The 23,808-nt window shown below is 44.4% G+C and overlaps 1 protein-coding gene across 6 annotated transcripts in view; it reads right to left on the bottom strand.

Moving 5' to 3' along the window:
* Positions 1-786: 786 nt before the first annotated feature.
* Positions 787-23,808, bottom strand: part of SCN8A (sodium voltage-gated channel alpha subunit 8) — a 411,930-nt gene continuing 388,908 nt past the window's right edge. For all 6 annotated transcript variants that reach the window (XM_033938385.1, XM_033938386.1, XM_033938387.1 and 3 more), the window contains 2 exons: positions 17,263-17,533; positions 787-2,531 (listed from right to left, as the gene is read on the bottom strand). In XM_033938385.1, the coding sequence (XP_033794276.1) occupies positions 1,414-2,531; positions 17,263-17,533 (1,389 nt within the window). In that variant the 3' untranslated portion in view covers positions 787-1,413. The remainder of the gene's footprint in view (positions 2,532-17,262; positions 17,534-23,808) is intronic.

Raw genomic sequence — 23,808 nt, 5'->3', positions numbered from 1 at the left:
GGTTTACCCCCCCACAAATGAACCACAGCAGCCCTTTAGCTCTCATCAGTGCCCCAAGCAATGATCCCATGGCAAAGTAATGGTGAACAGGAAATAGCACAGAGACAAGAATGCCCTAAGCCAGAACTGCACTTTGTACGATATACCCCCTCGTGCCCCAGCATTCACAGAGAGCGATTTTTGTACTCTCCCTTGTGCCCTGTGAGGCCGCACTGCTCGCACAGCCTTCAGGTCGGCCTTGCATGGAGATGCAAGGAAACCCATGCTGTGTTTAACAGTTTGATTTCTTAGCGATACTGTACCACAAGTTAGGCATTCTTGAGATTTATCATCTCCTTTAAGAAGACCCAAAGCAGCTTTCTGTTTGCTACATGTGCAGTGACTGCACAGAAAGTATTTACTAGATATCTAGATATACACCCATCATTGTCCTGTCCTACCCAATTTCCTTTAGGGAGAATGTACAAAAGATTTAGGAACTGGTAAGCAGGGTCATATTAGGATTTGAAATTTTTGGTCTCCAAATAGAGTGGACAGTAGTTCAGTGGAGTGCCACAGACTATATGGCTTGTGTGTGGCCCTGGGCTGGAGTAATTAGTGCCTTGTTGGCTATGGTTCTTCATGCATGGTTCCTGATCAGAGCATGCCAACATGCAAATTATTTCTATGCATTGAACGAGCAAAACTTTTTTTCTGGGTTTTTTGTTTTTTTTTTTACTTTTTTTTTATTTTTGTAAATCGGCCTGAGCAAGTCCCCACACCCCATCCCCTTCAGCCCTCCCAAATTAATTATAATAATAGTTTTCTGATTTCTCCTATTTTCTTACACCATGTGATGCCCATGTAGAAAATTCCTATGCAAATATATAACCAAATAAACTATGACAAGTGACATGGGCTAAATGTTAAGCTATTGTTTTTTCTTTCAGGATTCTTTTTTTTTTTGTCATTTAACTAATATAACAATGCAAACACCATTTTGCACAAACAAACCACCCCTTAAATTGGTATTTTCTGTTTTGTTTCAGGAATCAACAAGGAAAAAGTCAAATCACTGGGAAGCTTTGAAAATATATACTGATCCTAGCAGCGAGTTTCCTTTGTTTTGTTTTCCCCTAAATTGCATTGACTGATGTGGCACATGCAGTAACCACCTGCCCTTCACCAGTGCCCCCCAAATAACACCAACCCCCCCAAACATTACCAATATAAAAATGAATTGTTCATTACTGGGGGCTCCTTTACAGTCCTTTACAAACAGGTGGTAGGGCACTGCATTTGATGCAACACTGTTACACAGTAAGCTACGTTTGGTATAGATCTTCTGCTGTCTTCACAGCACCTCTGCGCTGATATCCATGTGAAGTCTGTAAACAATCTTGTTCAGCCTGCACACATGGTTTGTTTCAGTTTTTAACACTTGGATTCCCTGACATCTCTAGGCTTTCTTTCCCTCACCTGCTTCTCCTGGTCGGGCTTGGTCACGCTATCATAAGAAGGCAGGGAGGCAGTAGATGGAGTGCTCTCCTTTTTGTCTTGGTGGGCACCTCCATTCTCTAGCTTGTTGGGCTGCCTGTACACAAAGCCCCGCTCAGCCAGGTGGCGTCTGTAAGCCCGCTGGATAATGATGGCTGAAACTTCCTCCTGCTTGCGCCGCAGGGTGGTGGTTATAGGTTCGTAGGACACTTTGGAAGGGTTGGACGCCACAAATCTCTCTTCCATCTGCTGGCGCAGCATGTCTAGCTCCCCACTCTCACCCAAGACACGCTTGGTGAAGGCAAAGAGAATGTCCAAGCAATGAATGCGGCCACCACTCACCATGGGCAGGTCCATGGCAATGAGTTCAATAGTGTTGGGTTTAGGGACCCGAAGTGGATGCTCCAGGGCATCTGCAAAGTCTGAGAGCTTGGAGTACTCAATGAACTGGGTAGCATCTGGGTCAAACTTCTCCCAGATCTCATAGAACGTCTCAAAGTCGTCCTCACTCAGTGGCTCAGCACTCTCCTCTGTGGCCACACTAAAGTTCTCCAGAATTATGGCAATATACATGTTTACCACAATAAGGAAGGAGATAATGATGTAGCTGACAAAGAAAAAGATGCCCATCGAGGGATTGCCACAATCACCTTTCACATTGCTCCCCGGGTTCTCCTTCTCCATGTCGCAGTCTGGCGGTCGGTTTAGGATGGGCAGTAGCAGCCCATCCCAGCCGGCTGATGTAGTGATCTGAAAAAGACATATCATGCTGTTGCCGAAGGTTTCAAAGTTGAACATGTCATCAATCCCACCCTCTTTCTTCACATAGGCAAAGTTGGACATCCCAAACATGGAGAAGATAAACATGACCAGGAAGAGCAGCAGGCCAATGTTGAATAAGGCAGGCAAGGACATCATTAAGGCAAAAAGCAGGGTGCGGATTCCTTTGGCTCCCTTGATAAGACGCAGGACACGACCAATGCGGGCCAAGCGAATGACTCGGAACAGCGTAGGTGACACAAAGTATTTCTCAATGAGATCGGACAAGCACAGACCTAGGCAGGAGAACAATGCATGACATTGTGGTTAGATAGGAAAAAAACACATTTACTCAGTGAATGCAAATGGTTGAGCCCCTAGCTCTATAAGCTATGAACATGAATTTAGCCAAACCTGTTCTTTCATAGGCACTATATTTTTGAAGTTTTAAAAAAAACAACTCTTTGTTAAATTTATTTCCAAGGTATTTACCTGGATGCAAGGGTATTACTACTTTTGAAATGCTGCACTATACAACTTCTTTTTAAGCTAAAATTTGTCTTTAATCTCCAGGATGGTTCCAAAAGATCTGAAATACGAGGGATCTTCAAAATATTTCCACACTTTTATCATTTTAAACACTATTTATTAAATATCTTAAAAGCAAATTACATCAGTACCTGCAAGGTAAGCCGTTTGCCTGACTAGTCACATGATATTCTATGACACGCCCTCTTAACACTTCTTCTGCCCCAACCATTTCCCGCAAAAATATGAAAGTGTAGAAACCTTTTGAAGAACCCTTGTAGATGAGTTCCCCTATAATGATCTATATTGCTACATGATTTCCAGGATTACTAGGAGCATCCTCAGTTCTCGCCCTGTAGAAGACATCATAGTTTGATCAAAAACCAGACACATTTTTACATGTCCTTGGCTCCTAACAATTTTTAGATTTCCATCTATTTTGGCAAAGATTAGCAGGTAAGTCCCTGGAATTTACCATATTTCAGTTTGCTTTTTTTCCAGAATGATTGAAGTACGGTATATCTCCGGAACAATTTGTGTTAGGAATTAATGATCCTTAGCTTCCCAGTGGAGTTGGACAATTTGTAGGACACACATTATTGTTTTAAAACTGCTGTTAAAAAACAGTGCCCAAAATAGTTCCCCCCGGGATGGATTAATGAATAGGCCCAGTAGGCATGTGCCTAGGGTCTGAAACTGTTAGGGGGGGCCGCTGAAGGAGGATGACTCACCTTGCCATTTTTTTAAACAGCAACGGCTCCCCCCCCCAATCGGCATCGACGGCAATGGCTCCCTCCTGGCATCAACGGTAATGGGCCCCCCTTCGATGGCAACGTGGCCGGCTCTGTTACAGGAAGGTCCCGCAATGACTGCGTCTGCTGGTCCATCCCCCTCTGACGTCACTTTCTTGCTCTGGAAGAAGTGACGTCGGAGGGGGATGGACCGGCAGATGCAGTCATCGAAGGACCTTCCTGTAACAGATCGGGCTGCGCTGCCGTTAATGTGGGAGGGGGCCCCCGTTGGCATCAGCTGTTCTAATTCTGCTTTCAGGCTGCCTTTTGCAAAGGAGCTCAGAGGGCAGAGCCGGCAGCTGCAATGTTTGGAGGGGGAGAGAGAAAGGAGCATGGAAAGGTAGTGGAGGGAGAGAAAAGGGGCAGGGTGGTATGAAAGGGTTGGATGAGGAGAATCTACGGGATCCCCGACAACATGGATTTACTAAGGGGAGATCCTGCCAATCCAACCTGATCAGCTTCTTTGACTGGGTAACGGGGAAGCTGGATATTGGGGAGTCCCTGGACATCGTGTACCTGGACTTTAGCAAAGCATTTGATAGCGTACCACACCGCAGGTTACTGAGCAAGATGAGTTCTATAGGATTAGGTGACACATTGACGAAATGGGTTGGGAGCTGGCTTGGAGGTAGGCTCCAAAGGGTGGTGGTGAACGGCACCCCCTCCGAAATGACAGAGGTGATTAGTGGAGTACCACAGGGCTCAGTCTTGGGCCCAATCCTATTCAACATCTTTATAAGAGACTTGGCAGAAGGGCTTCGAGGTAAAATAACATTATTCGCCGATGACGCCAAACTGAGTAATGTAGTGGGCAAATGCACAACAGACGAAGATTCAGTGCCCGACAACATGATGCACGACCTACTCCTACTGGAGCGATGGTCTAGGACATGGCAACTCAACTTCAATGCCAAAAAATGCAAAGTTATGCACCTGGGCAGCCAGAATCCATGCAAGTCTTATACCCTTAATGGCGAGATCCTAGCAAAAACGGTAGCAGAACGAGACTTGGGGGTAATCATCAGTGAGGACATGAAGTCTGCCAATCAAGTGGAGCAGGCTTCGTCCAAGGCAAGACAAATCATGGGCTGCATACGAAGGGGTTTCGTCAGTCGTAAGGCGGAAGTCATTATGCCATTGTATAGATCCATGGTGAGGCCCCACCTGGAATACTGTGTGCAATTCTGGAGGCCGCATTATCGCAAGGATGTGCTGAGACTGGAGTCGGTGCAAAGAATGGCCACCCGGATGGTCTCGGGACTCAAGGATCTACCATACGAAAAACGGCTTGACAAATTACAGCTATACTCGCTCGAGGAGCGCAGAGAGAGGGGGGACATGATCGAGACGTTCAAGTATCTTACGGGCCACATCGAGGCGGAGGAAGATATCTTCTTTTTCAAGGGTCCCACGACAACAAGAGGGCATCCGTTGAAAATCAGGGGCGGGAAACTACGAGGTGACACCAGGAAATTCTTTTTCACTGAAAGAGTGGTTGATCGCTGGAATAGTCTTCCACTACAGGTGATTGAGGCCAGCAGCGTGCCTGATTTTAAGGCCAAATGGGATCGGCACATGGGATCTATTCACAGGGCAAAGGTAGGGGAGGGACATTAAGGTGGGCAGACTAGATGGGCCGTGGGCCCTTATCTGCCGTCTATTTCTATGTTTCTATGTTTCTATGTGAGAAGGATGGTATGGAAGGGTGGTGGAGGAAGAGAAAGGGGGCAGGGTGGTATGGAAGGGTGGTGGGAAGGATGGTATGGAAGGGCGGTGGGGCAGCGTGGTATGGAAGGGTGATGGAAAACTGCAACAATTTTTCCAATACTAAAGGATCATAAATCCAGTCTTGATGATGCCTCAAACTATCGCCCCATCGCTAATATTCCATTCTTAGTTAAACTAACAGAAAGATTAGTATTTGATCAGCTATCAGACTTTGTCAAATCAACCAATGTACTACACCCAAACCAGATAGGATTCAGGAAAAACCATAATACAGAGTATTCATTGATTGGACTGATTACAAATATACATTATCACCTTGATCACCATAAATCCGTCATCCTCTTTTCATTAGATCTATCAGCAGCATTTGATACAATCGATCATGCTTTACTTCTAGATAGATTAAAATCTATAGGTGTCTGTGACTAAATACTAGAATGGTTCACCTCATTTCTTTCCAATCGTTCATCCTTAGTCAGTTTCAATAACATGACATCAAAGGCCTATACACTCACTTATGGCATTCCCCAAGGATCCATTCTTTCCCCATTATTGTTTAATATTTTTCTATCACCCCTATTAAGCATATGTCAATCGATTGGCTTTACCACGTATACATATGCTGAGGACATTCAACTTTCATATCCCCTAAATACAGAGAATACAGAAGAAATAATTGAGATCAACAAAACTTGAGACAATTAAAGACTGGCTTAATACCAACAGGCTAGCTCTAAATATACAAAAAACAAAAGCATTGCTTTTCCCGTGGAAAAAGGAAATAAGTTTGAGTATCCCTTTTACTCTAAATAACATTCATCTGGATTTAGTAACTTCATTAAGAATACTAGGTGTCATCATTGATGATAAGCTCTCTTATCATGAACACATAAGTAATACCGTCAAATGTTGTTTCTATAGATTACGCATGATTCACTCAATCTCTAAATTTCTTGAGCCAAAATCAATAAACATTTTAATCCATTCCCTAGTCATTGCTAAACTTGATTACTGTAACTCATTAATAAACATCACACAAAAGGAAAAAAAAGCGTCTTCAAATAATACAAAATATAGCTGTCAAACTTATTCATAATGGTAATAAATATGACCATGTTATCCCATTTCTGATCAATTCACACTGGCTTCCAATAAATCACCTTATCACTTTTAAAATATTACTTTTAGTGTTTAAAACTTTATCTTCCAATGAACCACAATTTATCAATAGAATGCTTATTCCTTATAATACACCACGTTCCCTTCGATGTACTGTCCAAAAGCTCTTAGCAGTTCCTTCTTTGAAAGTCATCGGAACCAGAAGACATGACATGTTTTCGGTGATGGCCCCCCCAACTTTGGAATACTTTGCCCCAATACATTAAAGAGGAAAAGGATCTCAGCCATTTTAAAAATAATTAAAAAAGCTTCCTTTTTAAAGATGCTTTTAATCTTTAAATTATCCTTAAATGCTAAAGTAGTTACCTTCCAGGTTTATACTATTCCCTCCCTAATGTTTTTTCCATGGTTCTGTTTTCATTTTAAAGCATTGAATTGTAACTTTACCCCTCCACTCCTTGTGTATTAATCAGTTTGTAAACTTGTCGGTCCAACCTATTATTATTAATTTTAAATAGTATGTCTAAATGTATATTTATTTTATTCTGCTGTAACTCGCTTAGTAATTTGAATAGGCGATTTATCAAATCAAAATAAACCTTGAAACCTTGATGGAGGGAGAGAAAGGGGGCAGATGCTGATGGAATTGGTGTGCAAGGAAAGGGAAGAGAGACATAAGGGGGAAGGATACTGGATGCAATTGGGTTGGAAGGAAAGAAAGGGGGCAGATGCTGATAGAAGTGGGGGGAAGGTAGAGGATTGAGTGAAATGCCAGCCCACTGGGGTGTGGGAGAGGGAAGGGAAGGAAAAGACAGGAGAGAGATGCCAGACCATTGAAGGAGGGAAGGGAAGAAGATGGATGCCACACCAATGGGGGTGGAGGAGAGATAGAAGGGAGAGGCAGACAATTTCTGGAAGAGGCATAGAAAGAGAGGAGATGCCATATGGAAGAGGCAGAGAGAGGGCAGACAGTGGATGGAGGGAAGAGAATGATGAGAAAATGAGGAAAGCAGAAACCAGACAACAAAGGTAGAAAAAGCACAGTTACCGTAACAGGTGTTATCCAGGGACAGCAGGCAGCTATTCTCACATATGGGTGATGTCACCAACGGAGCCCCGATATGGAAGCCTCGCAAGCAGACTTGCTTGTAGAAACTAGAAGTTTTGAGTCAGCCGCACCGCGCATGCGTGAGTGCCTTCCCACCTAGCACAGGGCGCGTCTCCTCAGTTCAGATAGCTAGCAGAGAACCCAACCAGGAGAGGTGGGTAAGTATTAAAAAATTTATTCTCCTAAACTGCCAACACTCCCACCATCCCATTCTGGTTAGCTTGGAGGTCACCCATATGTGAGAATAGCTGCCTGCTGTCCCTGGATAACACCTGTTACAATAAGTAACTGTGCTTTATTCCAGGACAAGCAGGCAGCCTATTCTCACATATGGGTGACCTCCAAGATAACCAGAATGGGATGGTGGGAGTGTTGGCAGTTTAGGAGAATAAATTTTGTAATACTGTCTGGCCAAAATGGCCATCCCGTCTGGAGAAAACATCCAGACAATAGTGAGAAGTGAAAGTATGAACCGAGGACCAAGTAGCAGCCTTGCAAATTTCCTCAATAGGTGTAGATCTGAGGAAAGCTACTGAAGCTGCCATTGCTCTGACCTTATGGGCTGTAACTCTACTCTGTAGGGGTAATCCAGCCTGTGCATAGCAGAAGGAGATACAAGCAGCCATCTAGTTGGAGATGGTACGCTTAGAGAAAAGATGTCCCAACTTATTTGGATCGAAGGAGACAAAAAGTTGAGGAGCAGTTCTGTGTGGTTTGGTGTGTTCCAAATAGAAGGCCAAAGCACGTTTACAGTCCAGAGTATGAAGAGCTGAATCTCCAGGATGAGAATGAGGCTTTGGAAAGAACACTGGAAGAACAATGGATTGGTTGAGATGAAATTCCGAAACCACTTTAGGGAGAAATTTAGGATGAGTACGTAGAACCACCTTGTCATGATGGAACACAGTGAAAGATGGATCAGCAACTAAAGCTTGCAGCTCACTGACTCTTCGAGCAGAAGTGAGAGCAATGAGAAACACCACTTTCCAAGTGAGATACTTCAGATGAGCCGTAGACATTGGTTCAAATGGAGGCTTTATCAATTGAGCAAGAACAACACTGAGGTCCCAAACCACTGGAGGCGGTTTGAGAGGAGGTTTGACATTGAAAAATGCTTTCATGAATCTGGAAACCACCGGATGAACAGAAAGGGGTTTTCCATCAATAGGCTGATGGAAAGCAGCAATTGCACTGAGATGGATTCGGATCGATGTAGATTTGAGGCCAGAGGTGGATAAGTGCAAAAGGTAATAATAATAATAATAATAATTTTATTCTTATATACCGCCATACCTTTCGAGTTCTAGGCGGTTCACAGCAATTACATTAGGATCCGCATTGACATGCCGATTTACAACAATTTATTAGATTAATAACACAATTTAGCCGAACTTGGCTGAAGCAGGAGGGAGTGGGTAGAAGAGAGGGAAGAAAGCGTTTAGGAAGGTGGGGGAGGGTCGAACTTGGGGCAGGTAATGCTGGCAGGGGGCAGTTACGGGTCTTGTTTGTTGAATAGGTAAGGTAGTCTAAAACAGAAGATAAGAAGGAATGTTGAGGCTCTTTATCGTGAGAAAAACACCACGTAGAAAATCTAGTCCATTTTTGGTGATAGCATTGTCTAGTGGTAGGTTTCCTAGAAGCCTCTAAAATGTCTCTTCCAGATTGAGAAAACTGAAGAGGAGTTATGTTGAGAGGTACCAAGCTGTCAGGTATAGAGACTGCAGGTTGGGATGAAGTAGAGATCCCTGACTGTGTAAGCAGAGATGGAAAAACTGGTAGAAGGTATGGCTCCCTGCTGCTGAGTTGATGTAGAAGGGAGTACCAAGATTGTCTCGGCCACCGAGGAGCAATCAGAATCATGGTAGCATGTTCGTTCTTTAACTTGACAAGAGTCTTGAGAATGAGAGGGAATGGAGGGAATGCATACAGGAAGAGATTCGTCCATTCCAGAAAAAAAGCATCTGCCTCAAGGCGATGAGGAGAATAGATCCTGGAGCAGAACTGAGCCAGTTTGTGGTTGTAGGGAGCTGCAAAGAGATCTATCTGAGGAATTTCCCACTGTGAAAAAATGTGATGAAGAGGTGAGGAATGGAGCATCCATTCGTGAGGTTGCAGAAGACGACTCAAGTTGTCCGCAAGCAATTATTCGCCCCTTGGATGTAGACAGCTTTGAGGAAGGTATTGAGGCGGATTGCCCAGTCCCAAACCTTCAGAGCTTCTTGACAAAGAGTGGAAGATCCCGTCCCTCCCTGTTTGTTGACATAATACATGGCGACTTGGTTGTCTGTCCGAATGAGGACTACATGGTCGTGAAGAAGATGTTGAAAAGCTTTGTGAGCATTGAAGATCGCTCTGAGTTTCAACAGATTGATGTGACACTGATGATCCGTACTGGTCCAGTGGCCTTGAGTACGGAGGCCTTCGAGATGAGCGTCTCAAGCGTAGGTCGAGGAATTTGTGAGGACCTTCTGATTAGGGCGCGTTTGAAACAGCAAGCCTCTGGAGAAATTGGAAGAGAGCATCCACCAGCGGAGAGACTGTCTTTTTGAAGGAGTGACTGCAATGTGTTGAGAAAGTGGATCGCAAACCTGCATCCACTGAGATGCCAGGGTCCACTGAGGAATTCTGAGATGAAGTCTGGCAAAAGGAGTCACATGTACTGTGGAGGCCATGTGACCCAAGAGTACCATCATGTGTCTCGCTGATATGGAGGCGTAGGAAGACACTGTATGACAGAGCTGAAGGAGGACTTCCAGACGTTGTTGCGGAAGGAATGCTCTGAGTTGGATAGTATCCAGAACAGCTCTGAATTGTAGATTCTGAGAGGGTTGAAGTTGGGATTTGGGAAAATTGATTTCGAATCCCAAACTCTGCAGGAACCACGTAGTCCGTTGGGTCGCTACAATAACCCCTTGAGATGTTGAATCTTTGATGAGCCAGTAGTCCAGGTAGGGAAATACCTGAAGACCATGGTTTGTGAGAGCTGCAGCTACCACTACCAGGCACTTGGTGAACACTCTGGGAGATGAAGCCAGGCCAAAGGGCAGCACTCTGTATTGATAATGCAGATACCCCACCTGAAATCTGAGATATTGGCGGGAGACCGGATGAATGGGAATATGAGTATAAGCCCCTTTGAGATCCAAAGAGCATAACCAGTTGTTCTGATCTAGGAGGGGATAAAGGGATGCCAGGAATAACATGCAAAATTTTTCTTTGACTAAAAATTTGTTGAGAGCCCTGAGATCCAGAATGGGCTGCAGATCGCCTGTCTTCTTCAGAACACGGAAGTAACGGGAGTAAAACCCCCTGTTCTGCTGTTCCAAAGGAACTGGTTCGATGGCATGGAGATGAGGCAGAGCTTGAGCTTCCTGAAGAAGGGCGGTCTGGGATGGACTGGAAGGATACTCTCTTGGAGGAAGCTCTGGTGGAACCTGAGTGAAATGAAGAGAGTATCCTTCCCTGATGATTAATAGTACCCAGAGGTCGGATGTGATTGTCTCCCATCGGTGGTAAAAATGATGGAGATGACCTCCAATAGGGGGAAGATAGGACAGAGACAGAATGGTGGAGTCAAAAAGGCTGCGTAGCCTTAGGTGCAGCAGAAGGTTGAGGTTTCTGATTCTGCTGTTTCTTAAGAGGAGGGCGAGTGTAAGGAGCAAAACGCCTCTGATAAATAGGAGGGCGTGCAGGCTTGGCAGGAGCTGGCTTTGGCTTAGGTCTGACAATAGAAGCAAAAGATTTTTCATGCTCAGACAATTTCTTGGTGGCTGCCTCAATAGATTCATTGAAGAGATCATTGCCTGCACAAGGAATATTAGCCAAGCGGTCCTGAAGATTAGGATCCATGTCAATTGTACGAAGCTAAGCAAGGCGGCGCATTGCTACAGAACAAGCAGCCACCCTAGCAGACAACCAAAAGGCATCGTAAGAAGACTGAAGTAGATGTAATCTGAGTTGTGATAGAGAAGCTATAACTTCTTGAAATTCAAAGTGCTTTTGAGTATCTAAATAACTGATAAATTTAAGCAAAAGAGCAATGAGGAACTCAAAATAAGTTATAAAATGAAAATTGTAATTAAGGACTTTAGAGGACATCATGGCATTTTGATAGATGCGACGTCCAAATTTGTCCATAGTTTTCCCTTCCCTTCCAGGAGGAACGGTAGCATAAACCTTGGAAGGATAGGACCTCTTCAAGGATGACTCCACAAGGAGAGATTGGTGAGATAATTGTGAATTCTCAAATCCTTTGCAATGGAGAGTTTTATATCTGGAGTCCAATTTGCCTGGAACAGCTGGAATTGCCTAAGGAGTCTCCAGGCATTTGGTAAAAGTCTGAGACAAAAGCTTGTGAAGAGGAAGGTTAAATGACTCTGCCGGAGGTTGTGGAAGATGCATGACTTTGAGATACTCCTTAGAGTATTTGGAACCAGCATCCAATTGAAGGTCCAAGTCTATAGCCATCTGACAAAGAAAAGATGAGAAAGATAGCTGATCTGCCAATGCCTTGCCTCGAGAAGGACTCGACGTCGTTGAGGCAGCCTGGGTCGAAGATGAAGCTTCGGCTGGAAAAAAGGCATCAAAAGAATAGGGAGACTTAGACGAAGCAATCAAAGCCACTGAGTCCTCGAGGTTTGGAAGTGGAGACCTCGATCGAATCGGTGGTCTAGTAGAACTGGAAGGTGTAGATCGAGGCTTAGTTGAAGAAGGACGCTCTTTGGAAGAAAAGCTATGCCTGGAAGTATGCCTCGATGAAGACCTCAAATATCGGTGAGAACGGTGCTTGGAAGCAGATCTCGAAGTTTGAGAAGACTTCGCCCCGGAGATGGAAGCAGTCGATGGCACCAAGGAATGGATGGGGCTGGAAGCTGTGGATCGAAGCTCCAGAGGCTTGATGAAGGAACCTCGATGTACCCCCAAAGACTCTGCTCCTTGTATGGAGTGTGAGGATTCCTGTCGAGGAGCTGGCAAAGAATCTGCTCCTTGCTTTACGTGCATAGATGCCAGACCAGACACTCGCAAAGACTCTGCTCCCTGCATAGAGTGTGTAGTCTCAGTCTGAGGCATAGGAAGAGGCTCAACCTCGCGGGAGTCTGCAGGATGCCCAGGCTGGATTAGAGTAACAAGCTTCAGTCCCATATTGGTGAGGAACTGAATGAATTGCTGCTCTAACATGGTCTGGAAAGAAGCCGGCAAGGATGGATCCGCGTCTGAAACTGGACCACCTGCTTTGCCTGGAGGTTCCACAGAGGCAGTGGAAATGTGCTTCGACTTGGAAGTCTTAGGCACCTTAAGCACCACTGCTGGAACTTTCTGCTGAGCTATCTGACCTGAGTATACAGGGGAAGATACAGCAGACGTCGTCGAGGAAAGAGCCACTGCAAACGAAGAAGGTCTGATGAGACTCGAGGTCAAAGCATTGGAGGCAGGAGGAACCTCGGTCGAAGGTGAGACCGAGGTCGGCTTCGGAGTCGAGGAAGTGGTTGAATCCATCCCAAAGAGCTTCTCCACTGAAAGCAGACGACGTTTAAGAGCTCGAGGTTGAAGAATAGCACAGCGCTCGCACGACTTTGGGTGATGGTCTGGCCCAAGGCACTTACTTTGTGGGTCCGTAAGAGAAATTGCATGCTGACACTGGCTACACTTCTTGAAGCCTGTTGTTGTCTGGGACATAGGAGGAAAAACAGCCGCTGCAAGGTCAAAGCCTCTGGACTGCAGCCAAGCGGCCTGCCCCGGCAGCCGAATGGAAGAAATAAAATTTTTTTTTTAAACGAAAAATAAAATAAATACAGTGATTCGTGAAGAAAATAACACAATCCGCGGTGATAGAAGGCATAAAGTAAGTAAGTTGAATGCAGAGAGTCACAGATGGACTTCTCGACTCTGCGGAAAACAGAACTGAGGAGACGTGCCCTGTGCTGGGTGGGAAGGCACTCGCGCATGCGCGGTGTGGCTTACTTGAAACTTCTAGTTTCTACAAGCAAGTCTGCTTGTGAGGCTTCCGCATCGGGGCTCTGTTGGTGACGTCACCCATATGTGAGAATAGGCTGCCTGCTTGTCCTGGGATAAAGATTTCTATTTGTTTTATTTATTTTTGCCTTAGGATAAGATATTATTGTAGCTGTGTTGATAATCGTTTATTAATAGAAAATGGAAATAAGATGATACTGTTTATTGAACTAATTTAAATAGATTTTATACTAATTCAGAGACCATAACTCCTTTCCTCAGGTCAGGGCAGGGATACTGTAACAGCAGTATAATTTACTGATCTGAAGAAAGAGGTTTTAACCTCTGAAAGCTAAGTGAGAAATGTATTAGTTCAATAAAATGATGGGCACTAAATTTTCTTCCCACCATACCCCATGCCTCCTACCCATATACAAAATATAAATTGGTGGGCTTCCCAAAGCCCTGCCAGCTGAAGATCTCTTCATCTAGGAAGGAAGGGGAGTTTTGTTCAGAGATGTTTGAAGGTTGCATAGAAGAGAAACTGTACACTGGCACTGGTATGGTAATCTTTGTTGTTTGTTTTGAATTTTAAAATAAAAGAAATAAAGTGTAAACAAAGAAGTAAATAAGAAAATGGGGCTGGGCATGGTGGGATGGGACAAGGGGCCCAGTGTACTTGTGTGCCTAGTGGCCCTTGACAAATTAATCCTGCCCTGCCCCCCTTCAATATCCAAAGGAGAGCAACGAAACTGGTAAGAGGGCTGGAACACTGCCCATACGCCGAGAGGTTGGATAGGCTGGGGCTCTTCTCTCTGGAAAAGAGGAGGCTCAGGGGAGATATGATAGAGACCTTCAAGATCATGAGGGGCATAGAGAGGGTGGATAGGGACAGATTCTTCAGGCTGAAGGGGTCAACAGGCACGAGGGGGCATTCGGAGAAACTGAAGGGAGATAGGTTCAGAACAAATGCAAGGAAGTTTTTTTTCACCCAAAGGGTCGTGGACACTTGGAATGCGCTACCGGAGGAAGTGATCAGGCAGAGTACGGTACAAGGGTTCAAACAGGGATTGGACGGATTCCTGAGGGATAAGGGGATCGTGGGATACTGAGAGAGGTTCTGGGATGTAACACAGGTATAGAAAGCTAACCAGGAAATAAGTATAGAAATCCAACCAGGTCGTGGATGTGCAAGACCGGAGGGTTAGGACTTCGATGGGAAGATAGGACTCAATGGGAAACCAAGGTGGCAAGGGGGCCCCTTCTGGTGACTCAGACAGGCCGTGACCTGTTCGGGCCACCGCGGGAGCGGACTGCTGGGCGGGATGGACCTATGGTCTGACCCGGCGGAGGCACTGCTTATGTTCTTATGTTCTTATTGAACTAGCCAGGATCAGCTCCTCGCTGGTTAAATAGCATATCGGTGCCTAACTGCAGATATTCAGCAAGAGATAACCAGCTATCTCCCGCTGAATATCCCAGTTAATGGTTAGGCGCTAACCATCTATATTATGGATATTCAGCGCCAAACCAGGCAAGTTTAGTGGTCAAAATAGGCCACCTAAATAGTAGACCTATCTTTGACTGCTAAACATTTAACCAGCCAGCACTGAATATCAGCTGAACCGGCTAAGTTGTCACAGCCAAACGTGAAACCGGATATTTAATGCCAGTTACTGGAAACAGCCGGGCACTGAATATATGGGCTCAGCGCCAACCGCAGGACTTTGGCGGGCTGTCTCCCATTGTCTGAATATTGGCCCCAGTGTAATTCTTCTATTGAGAAGATGACTGTAAAGATATCACCAACCATATTCAGCACCCAAAACTAGAAAGGGATTGTGAATCCTGGTCAATGAGTGCTGCAAACAGGTTTGTTTTTGATTCAACAAGATTAATTTTCATAATGATTCATTCTTAAAATCAGACCTGTTTGTAGCAGTAGATGTCTGGATTTCAGTGTCCCTAATGTAGGACAATATTTCAGTGTACCAGACAACCAACTAATTCCCAACTAAATTTTATTTAGAGGTGGGGGTTTTTTTTTTGCATTTTTTATTTTTTTATCTTTTTCTCTAAAGCTTCTCCTTATACTCTGCATCATGTTCCAATCAGAGATCCAAAGATGGCCATCTTTTTTCCCCACTGTTTCGTATTCATCTTCTAGATACAGGCTAAGAGCTAAAGCACACTCTCCTATTGTCAGAACTTCAGGACTATGAATCTGTTGAGTGGTTCATAAATGACCATTTGAAAAGCAAAATGTCTCCAAAGGGCAAAATGATGAGTTCTTAAAAGTGCTGCAGGAAAGGTCAGAAGATATTTCAACAACCAGTGGGGAATATAAAGAAGCCTCACACAAATTTTAGATTTTTATCCATAAATTCTGCTATAAAAAGCTGTTGCTGCTTTACATCTCAAAATAAAAAGTAGAGTTACTAGGATTTGGTGCCTGATTTAGTAAAGCAATAGTTCTCAACCCAATCCTCATGGCACACCCCTGAATATGCATGAGATGGATTTGCATGTGCTGCCTCCTTGATATGCAAATTTATTTTATGCATATTCATTGAGGCAGTGATGTAGTAAGGGTCCCCCCGTGTCCTCCTCTCTGCCCCTGGTACTTCTCCGCCACTCCCCCCACTCCTTCCACGCCGCCACGCCACACTTGCGCCCTCCCTTCCTACCCCCATACCTCTTTAAATCATCGCCAGCTTCTCTGTACTGCTGCTTGTGCTGGCATTGGCTTTCCCTCTGATGTCACTTCCTGGCCCTGTGACCCAGAACTGATTTCAGAGGGAGTCAGGCTGGTGTGAGCAGCTGACTAGAGTAGTTGCTCACGCTGGTAAACATTTTAAAGAGGTAAGGGGAGCAGGGAAGGGAGGACGCGAGCGTTGCGTGGGGGTGGGTGGGGAGGTGGGAGAGATACTGGCACTCTCAAGATGACACCCGAGGTGGTCCACTCCCCCCCCCTTTTACTAAGCCACTGCATTGAGGGTATCCTGAAAACTTGACCGGTTAGATGTATCCTGAGGACCGAGTTGAGAACCACTATAATAGGGGTTACTTTAAGCATGTCATAGTTTGGACCTGAGGATTGAATTGACTGACACTGACATAATAAACTTCTTATCTCACAATTACTAGGGCTTCTCTGCCCCAGGCCAGCAAGGGCAAAAATTGTGACCAACTGAAAGCCTATAAAATAAATAGGTGAGTTGCATCCCAGTTCCCAAAAGACTGTTCACTCCATAGGAGCAAAATCACCCTGAAGCTTCAGCAGGGATGGTCAAGAATGTATCAACAAGGAGAAATGAAATCTCTCTTCCTTGAGAGGTGGTCCATTTAGATCCATGTACCATGAGTCTCCTGAACCTAGGGGCCAAAGATTATATCTACACTCCCCCAACACACATATCACCTTCTGTATTCCCTGTTCCTCCAAAATAGCTATCCTTTTAGAGGGGTGAAGATGCAATAGGGCCTTGATTGCATAAATGGCTCAAAAGCCCTGATATCAGTGCTTTTGAGTGCTCTGCGAGTGTCACTCCTCAGGCTGGCACCCAGGAGCCTTAGACCCACTTTTCCCACTTGGTAGGCCACTGTTCAGATCACAGTTGAGGTAGAGTGATACTGGAACCCCCGTGTGCAAGGAAAAGCTTGCACTGGCCTTGGTTGTATCTACCCTGGGAAGAAATAAAGAGCATCGAATTCCAGGCCCTGCTTATCTGGGACCTTTCACTGGCAATGACGTCATGAGGCAGAGGGATGGAACTGCGGATTTCTCTTTCTTTCACTCACCTACAATAGAAAGAATCACAACCACAAAGTCAAAAATGTTCCATCCAATGGTGAAGTAATAATGCCTGAGCGCAAAGAGCTTTAGCACACACTCTGAAGTGAAGAGGACTATGAACACCACATTAATCCAATAGAGGACATCTTCCACACGTTTACTTTGGTCATCCGTCTCCACCATCATGGTGACCATATTGAGACAGATGAGGATCATGATGCTGATGTCGAAAACCTGTTGGGTGATGAAGTCAAACACGATTCCTTGCAACTGATTCTGGATGGGGAATAAAAAAAAACAAAAGCATAAATACTCAGTAAACAAGAATACACAAAGACCCTATGCACTAATGTGTTACCTAAGCACAAAGACTATGGTCATTCTTAACACAAATCAATAGGAAAAGAATCCTTGAGTTTGACTTTTTCCCTATGTCATCAACTGTGCAATAGTTGCACCCTATAATGCAAATAATGCATCCTATACTCAACAATGCATACTCTCATAGGTACACTATTGAGGATGCTACCCAAGAAACACACACACTCACACACACTATTAAGACAAACCCGAATAAAACAAAACAAAAACCAATATAGATGTTTGAAGTAAGATGGTTCCCGAACACCGAGCTGTAAGAAGAGAGGGAACCATGGCTCACATGGCCACTGAGGCATGATGAAAATCATGGTGGCTTGATCTTGGCGAAGTCTGAGTAGAGTTTTCTCAACTAGAGGTATTGGAGGGAATGCAAGGAGCAACCGTTGTCTCCAGTCTAGGAGAAAGGCGTCCAACTTCAGATGTGTGGAAGTGTAGAGTCTCTAGCAGTAGAGTGGAAGTTTCTGTTTTGTGTGGGGGAAGCTCAGGGGTCCCCCAATCCAAGCAGATCTGCCACAGGAGGGTTATATTGAAAGACTACACATGAGGTTGAAGGAGTCTACTTAGCTTGTCCACTAAAACATTTTGTTTCCCTGCCAGATAACCTGCATTGAGCAGAATGTTGCAAGCAACTGCCCAGTTCCATATTTGTATTGCTTCTTGTCAGAGTGGGTGAGACCCCATGCCTCTTTGTTTGTTCAAATAGAAATGGTGACTTGATTGTTGGTGCAGATGAGAACTACTTGATTCTGCAGGTGATCCTGGAAGGTATGAAGGGTGCTGGAAATTGCAGAGTTCTAGGAAATTGATGTGGAGAATTTTCTCATAATGAGTCCAGATGCCTTGGGTATGTAGGCTGTTGAGGTGGGCTCCCCAGCCTACCATGGTTAGCAGCTTCTGGTGGGGATGAGGCTGGAAGAGAAGGTCTCTGGAGAGATTGGATAGAAGCATCCACTAGTGGAGGGACTAGTGAAGTTCTGAGATCACTTGTATTGGTTGAGAAAGAGACCAGGTAGCTTGAGTCCACTGAGTAAAGAGTCCATTGATGTACTCTGAGGTGTAGACATGTGAATGGAGTGACATAAACAGTCGACACCATGTGACCTAGAAGTTGTAATATGTGATGTGCAGTAATGTATGGTAGGGAGAAGAATTTCTGGCATAGGTGGATAAGATTGTTAACTCTCTGTTGAAGTAGAAAAGCTTGAGCTAGCGCTGTATCCAAAAGAACTCCTATGAACTCCAAGATTTCAGTTGGTTGGAGATATGATGTCTAGTAGTTGACTGCAAAACCCAGTAGTTCTAATATATGAACTGTAGAACTGATGGCATGCTGAACTTGCTGCAATGATGAAGCCTTGATTAGCCACTCATCTAGATAAGGAAATACATTAAACTCACATGAGAGAAAGATTGCAGCCATCACTACCATTTTGTGAAAACTCTTAGTGCTGATGTTAGGCCAAATGGCAAAACCTTGTAATGGAAATGGCATGAACCCACTCAAAAGTGAAAATACTTCCTGTAGGTAGGTAAGATGGGAATGTGAGTGCATGCTTCTTTGAAGTCTACAGAGCAGAGTCAATCATTCTTCTCCAATAATGGTGAGTGTTCTCTCAGAGAGACCATGCAAAACTTCTCCTTCATTAAGTATTTGTTGAGAGCATGGAGGTCTAGAATTGAGCAGAGATCTCCGATCTTTTGTAGTATCAGGAAATACTTGGAGCAGAAATCTCGGCTCCTCTCTTGCAAAGGAACTTGTTTTATTGCATTGAGCTGGAGAAGAACTGAGAGCTCTTGGTGAAGGAGGATCTTCTGGAGGGAGTTGAAAAGACACTGTCTTGGAGGTTGGAATGGAGGCTTTTATAATAATTGTAGGGCATAACCCTGGGATACCACCTAGAAAAACCATTGGTCTGATGTTATGAGGGTCCAGTGATGGTAGAAGTGACAGTCTGCCTCCTATAAGAAGATCTGAAAGGGGAGAGAGAGACATTGGCAATGCTTTCTGGAAGGGAGTCAAAAGGACTGTTGCTGCTTGGATTGTGGCTGAGATTGAGTCTTTTGTTGTCTCTGCTGTCTAGGACATCTTTGAGTTGATGGACGAGATGATGTAGATGGTTGATTATAACAATGCTTGGACAAATAGTAAGAGCGTCTAGAAGTACTAGAATATTGTCGTGATGATTGCGTTTGTGAAGCTTCTATCTTAGACAAAGTTGTCATGCAATCATTATGTTTCTTGATTTTCTCTGTACCTTCTTCAATGTGATCACCAAAAAGATCATCCCCTATACATGGAATATTGGATGTTGGTGTCCAAATCTGAAATTCAGAGCCAAGCTTGCCTGTGAATTACTAAGGACACTGCTGAAGTCCAGGATCAAAAGCATCAAATATGGATCTGATCATATACTTTCTGGTCTCCAACAAATTCTTGACCAGATGTTGGAAAGGTTTGAACTGGTCTGATGAAAGATGTTGCTTAAAGTTTGGCAATTGTTTAATTAAAGACTTAAAATGAAAGGTCATGTAAAAATTGTAACTCAGTATTCTATTAGCTAGCATTGTTGCTTGGAATACCTGCCTTCCAAACTTGTCTAAGGTTCTGCCTTCTCTGCCTGGTGGTATACTGGCATATGTATGAGCTGTTCGCTGGTTTCAGGGCTGACTCAACTACTAGAGATTGGTGTTGAAGTTGAGGCCTGTCAAATTCAGGACAAGTCTGGATTCTGTATAAAGAATCCAATTTATGTGAAGCCATTAGGATAGATAGCAGGGTTTCCAAGTTTATTAGAGATTTGATTAAATGCCTATTAAATACTATGGGGGGTTCATAATAAAAAAAAACGTCTAAAAAGTGTCCTAAATGGCTACTTGGACGATCAAAAAGCCTGATCGTCCAAGTACCCATAACCAAAGCTGTTTTTTAGACGTATCTAAAAACAGCTTAGGTCTTTCCCCTGCCTCTAAACATACAGAGAGAAAAGAGGTGTGTTTAGAGGAGGGGAAAGGACGGGCAGTGGGCGGGAGGTGGGCCGACCTACACCTAGGCGTACAACACATATAACCAAAACAGTTGACAGGTTGCCCAGTCGGCACTTAGACCTTTTTGACTTAGACGAAGTCAAACCAGGTCTAAGTGCCGAAAAAGGGGCTGCGGAGCCGATGGCCACTGGCGCAATCAGTTCAGCGGCCCGGCAACCTTCCCACCGCAACCATCACGGCAGGAGAGATGCCCAATCTCTCCTGCCGCGATACATCACCCCCCCTCGACGTCGGGGCAAGAGGGAGTCCAAGCCCTCCTGCCCCCAACACAATCCCCCTCCCCCCAATGCCTCCCCCCCAGAACCCCCGATCGCCCCCCACCGGCCCGTGACGCCCCCGGCCAACCACACAACCCCTCCACCCCCCTTCCCCGTACCTTTAATGTTGGCCAGACGGACGGATGCCAAGCCCGCCCGTCCGGCAGGCCAGCCGGGTCCAGAATGGGGCCAGATTGGCCCAGGCAGCAGAAACCCCGCCCACAGGTGTGGCTTGAGGCACCTGGGCCAATCAGAATAGGCCCAGGAGCCTTAGGCCCCTCCTGTGGGCGGGGCCTTAGGCAGATGGGCCCAACCCGGCCCATATGCCTAAGGGGGGTTTGGGGTGGATTCTGTAACCGGTGTTGTTTTTGACAGATACCGGTTACAGAATCCAGCTTTTAGGCGAAGGACTGGCTCCTCCTTCGCCTAAAAGCCCTTCTGTTGGACATTTGGGGCTTAGGCATTTTTTTGGTTCATTATGGCCAAAAAGTGTAGACATCGTGGGGGTGTACTTTTAGACGTAGTGGTGATCTGGGCGTTTAGTAGAGGCAGGCCATAATCAAAACAAGGACGTTTGTTTTTGGACACTTTCCCTGCTTCTGCTTTGAATATTTAAGGACTTAGGCCAAAAAGGGACTTAGACGGCTTTTTTGATTATGCCCCTCCACGCGTTTTACAGCAATAAAAATAAGGAAGAAGTTTTTAAAGAGGGCTTCTTTCATGAGTTTGTGTAGTGGCAATTTGATGCAATCTTTAGGCCACTTTTCATAGTCCAAGGCCTCCATGAGCTCTTTATGAGGCTCCTCTTCAGATTCCATGATAATAGTGAGTGTTTGTACCATCTGTCTAATACAGTTTGTACAGACTTTCAGATAGAGACCTGTGTCAAGGAAGAGGTGGTGAAATATCCAATGGTATCTCATAGGAATCATCCAAAGAAAATTCTGGAAAATCATAAGAAGAGCATGGTGCCAAATCCGAGTCAAAGTCCTTGATGCCAGCTCTTCTGGAAATAGAGTGTCAAGAAGTGGTTGGTGAGCTGAACTCTCAGGATGATGATGCATGTGTTGAGTGTCTTTTTGATGTGGAAGTTTGACATCAAGGCATCTGAGATCGATGCCTTGAAGGATTCTGAGGATGATGCTCAGACTGTGCTGAGGCTGGGAGTGATGATGCAAGAGCTTGCACAGGATGCGACTGCAGTAACTCAGCCAGTTCTTGCTGCAGATGCGCTCAAAGCTGATCTTGCAGTGATAGTGTTGGAACCGATATTGGCAAGGGTACAATAGGAGCTTGTTGAGTTGAGTGTCGAGGCATTAGGACTTCAATGCTGAGGCATGCCTCTGAGACACCAATTGTCGACGCTTGGAGTGTTTCGAAGGAGTAGATGCCTGAGATGATTCTGATGCACGTCTAGTAGAGGAGACATGTTTATGCTTCTTAGTTCACTTACAAGGCTCCCCTAATGCCAGTAGCGCTGAAGATGAGGGAATGGAGTGAGTCATTGATGTAGCTGGTGCCAGTGTCAATATTGCAGTTGAGCATCGGGGTCAGAGGGCTAGATGCACTAAAGCCTCTGATTGTCTAAGGATCATCACTAAACCGGTTTGATCGGTTTAGCGACCGATCATATTTGCCAACCCGATGCACAAAACGGCTCACTGTGTGTTTTTCTGCACGATTGCTCATTTTCTGATCCAGCCATGCAAATAATGTTGTTAATATTAAAACACCATGCAAAGCAGCTGACCGATCGATGCAGAAAAAATAGTGATCACCTTTAGCAATCCGAAAAAAACGACAGATCTGCTTGGGGGGGGGGGTTCATTTTTTTCTATGGGCACAGATGTTGTGTATGTATAACTACTCTGCATCCCTCCTGTAACCATGGTTTGCTGCCTGAACAGCCTGAGGAAGAGCACAGCATTAGTTTTATGTTTATGTTTTATTAAAACTTGATATTCCACATATTTTATTAATATGTTTTTTATATGATTATGGAATATATGGTAGGGAGGGGTGGGAAGGGGGAGGGATAAAAATTTATGTACTGTACAAATGATAGAATGTTAAATGATATATTTATTGTTAATGTGATTGAATATATATATATATACATTTAATGTAATTTTGAAAATGAATAATGAATTTTAAAAAAACAAAAAACTTGATATTCCGCTTGTTTTTATGACATGTCCAAGAGGTTTACGAATATCTAATATGTTTTCTAATGCTTGTGCTCTCCTTTCCCAGCCTCTGCTGTTCCCACTGGCCAGCCTCATGACACACAACTACTGGACTAGAAATGAGACTAGCCCCCAAACAGTTCTCATCTGCACTTCGACCAATACTGTATATCCTATATGCCTAAGTTCCAAGTTTCCAAGTTAATTTATAGTTTAATATACCGACCATCTACGTGTATCTGACCGGTTTACAATGCTAAAAGTATAAAAATAAATGAATAATGGGTCAAATAAAAATTGTACAATAAAAAGAGTAAGACAATGTGAGAGGAGTAGGGGGAGAGTAGGGGGAGAGGAAAGTTAATAATTACATCATCAAAAATAAAAGGAGTTAATAAAACGTGCAATGGGGGGTTGCTTCAGAGAAGCGGATCTTTATATGGAGTGTACTGCCATTTAAAAAAAAGGTTCTTATTTTGTACTATGGAATGCATCTTGGAATAAAAAGGTTTTGAGTTTAGTTTTGAATTTATTGAGATAATTTTTGTGGTGGAGATGAGATGGCACAGCATTCCAGAGTGTGGGAGCTGTGACAGAAAAGATTGTATTTCTAGTGTAATAGAGTTCTTTGATTGGAGGAATGGTCAGTAAGTTTTGGTCTGCTCATCTGAATGCCCTAGAT

Source organism: Geotrypetes seraphini, chromosome 3 (assembly GCF_902459505.1).
Source record: "Geotrypetes seraphini chromosome 3, aGeoSer1.1, whole genome shotgun sequence".
Taxonomy (NCBI): domain Eukaryota; kingdom Metazoa; phylum Chordata; class Amphibia; order Gymnophiona; family Dermophiidae; genus Geotrypetes; species Geotrypetes seraphini.
Note: the sequence above shows the minus strand (reverse complement) of the source record. Positions and strands in the feature narration are given on the sequence as shown.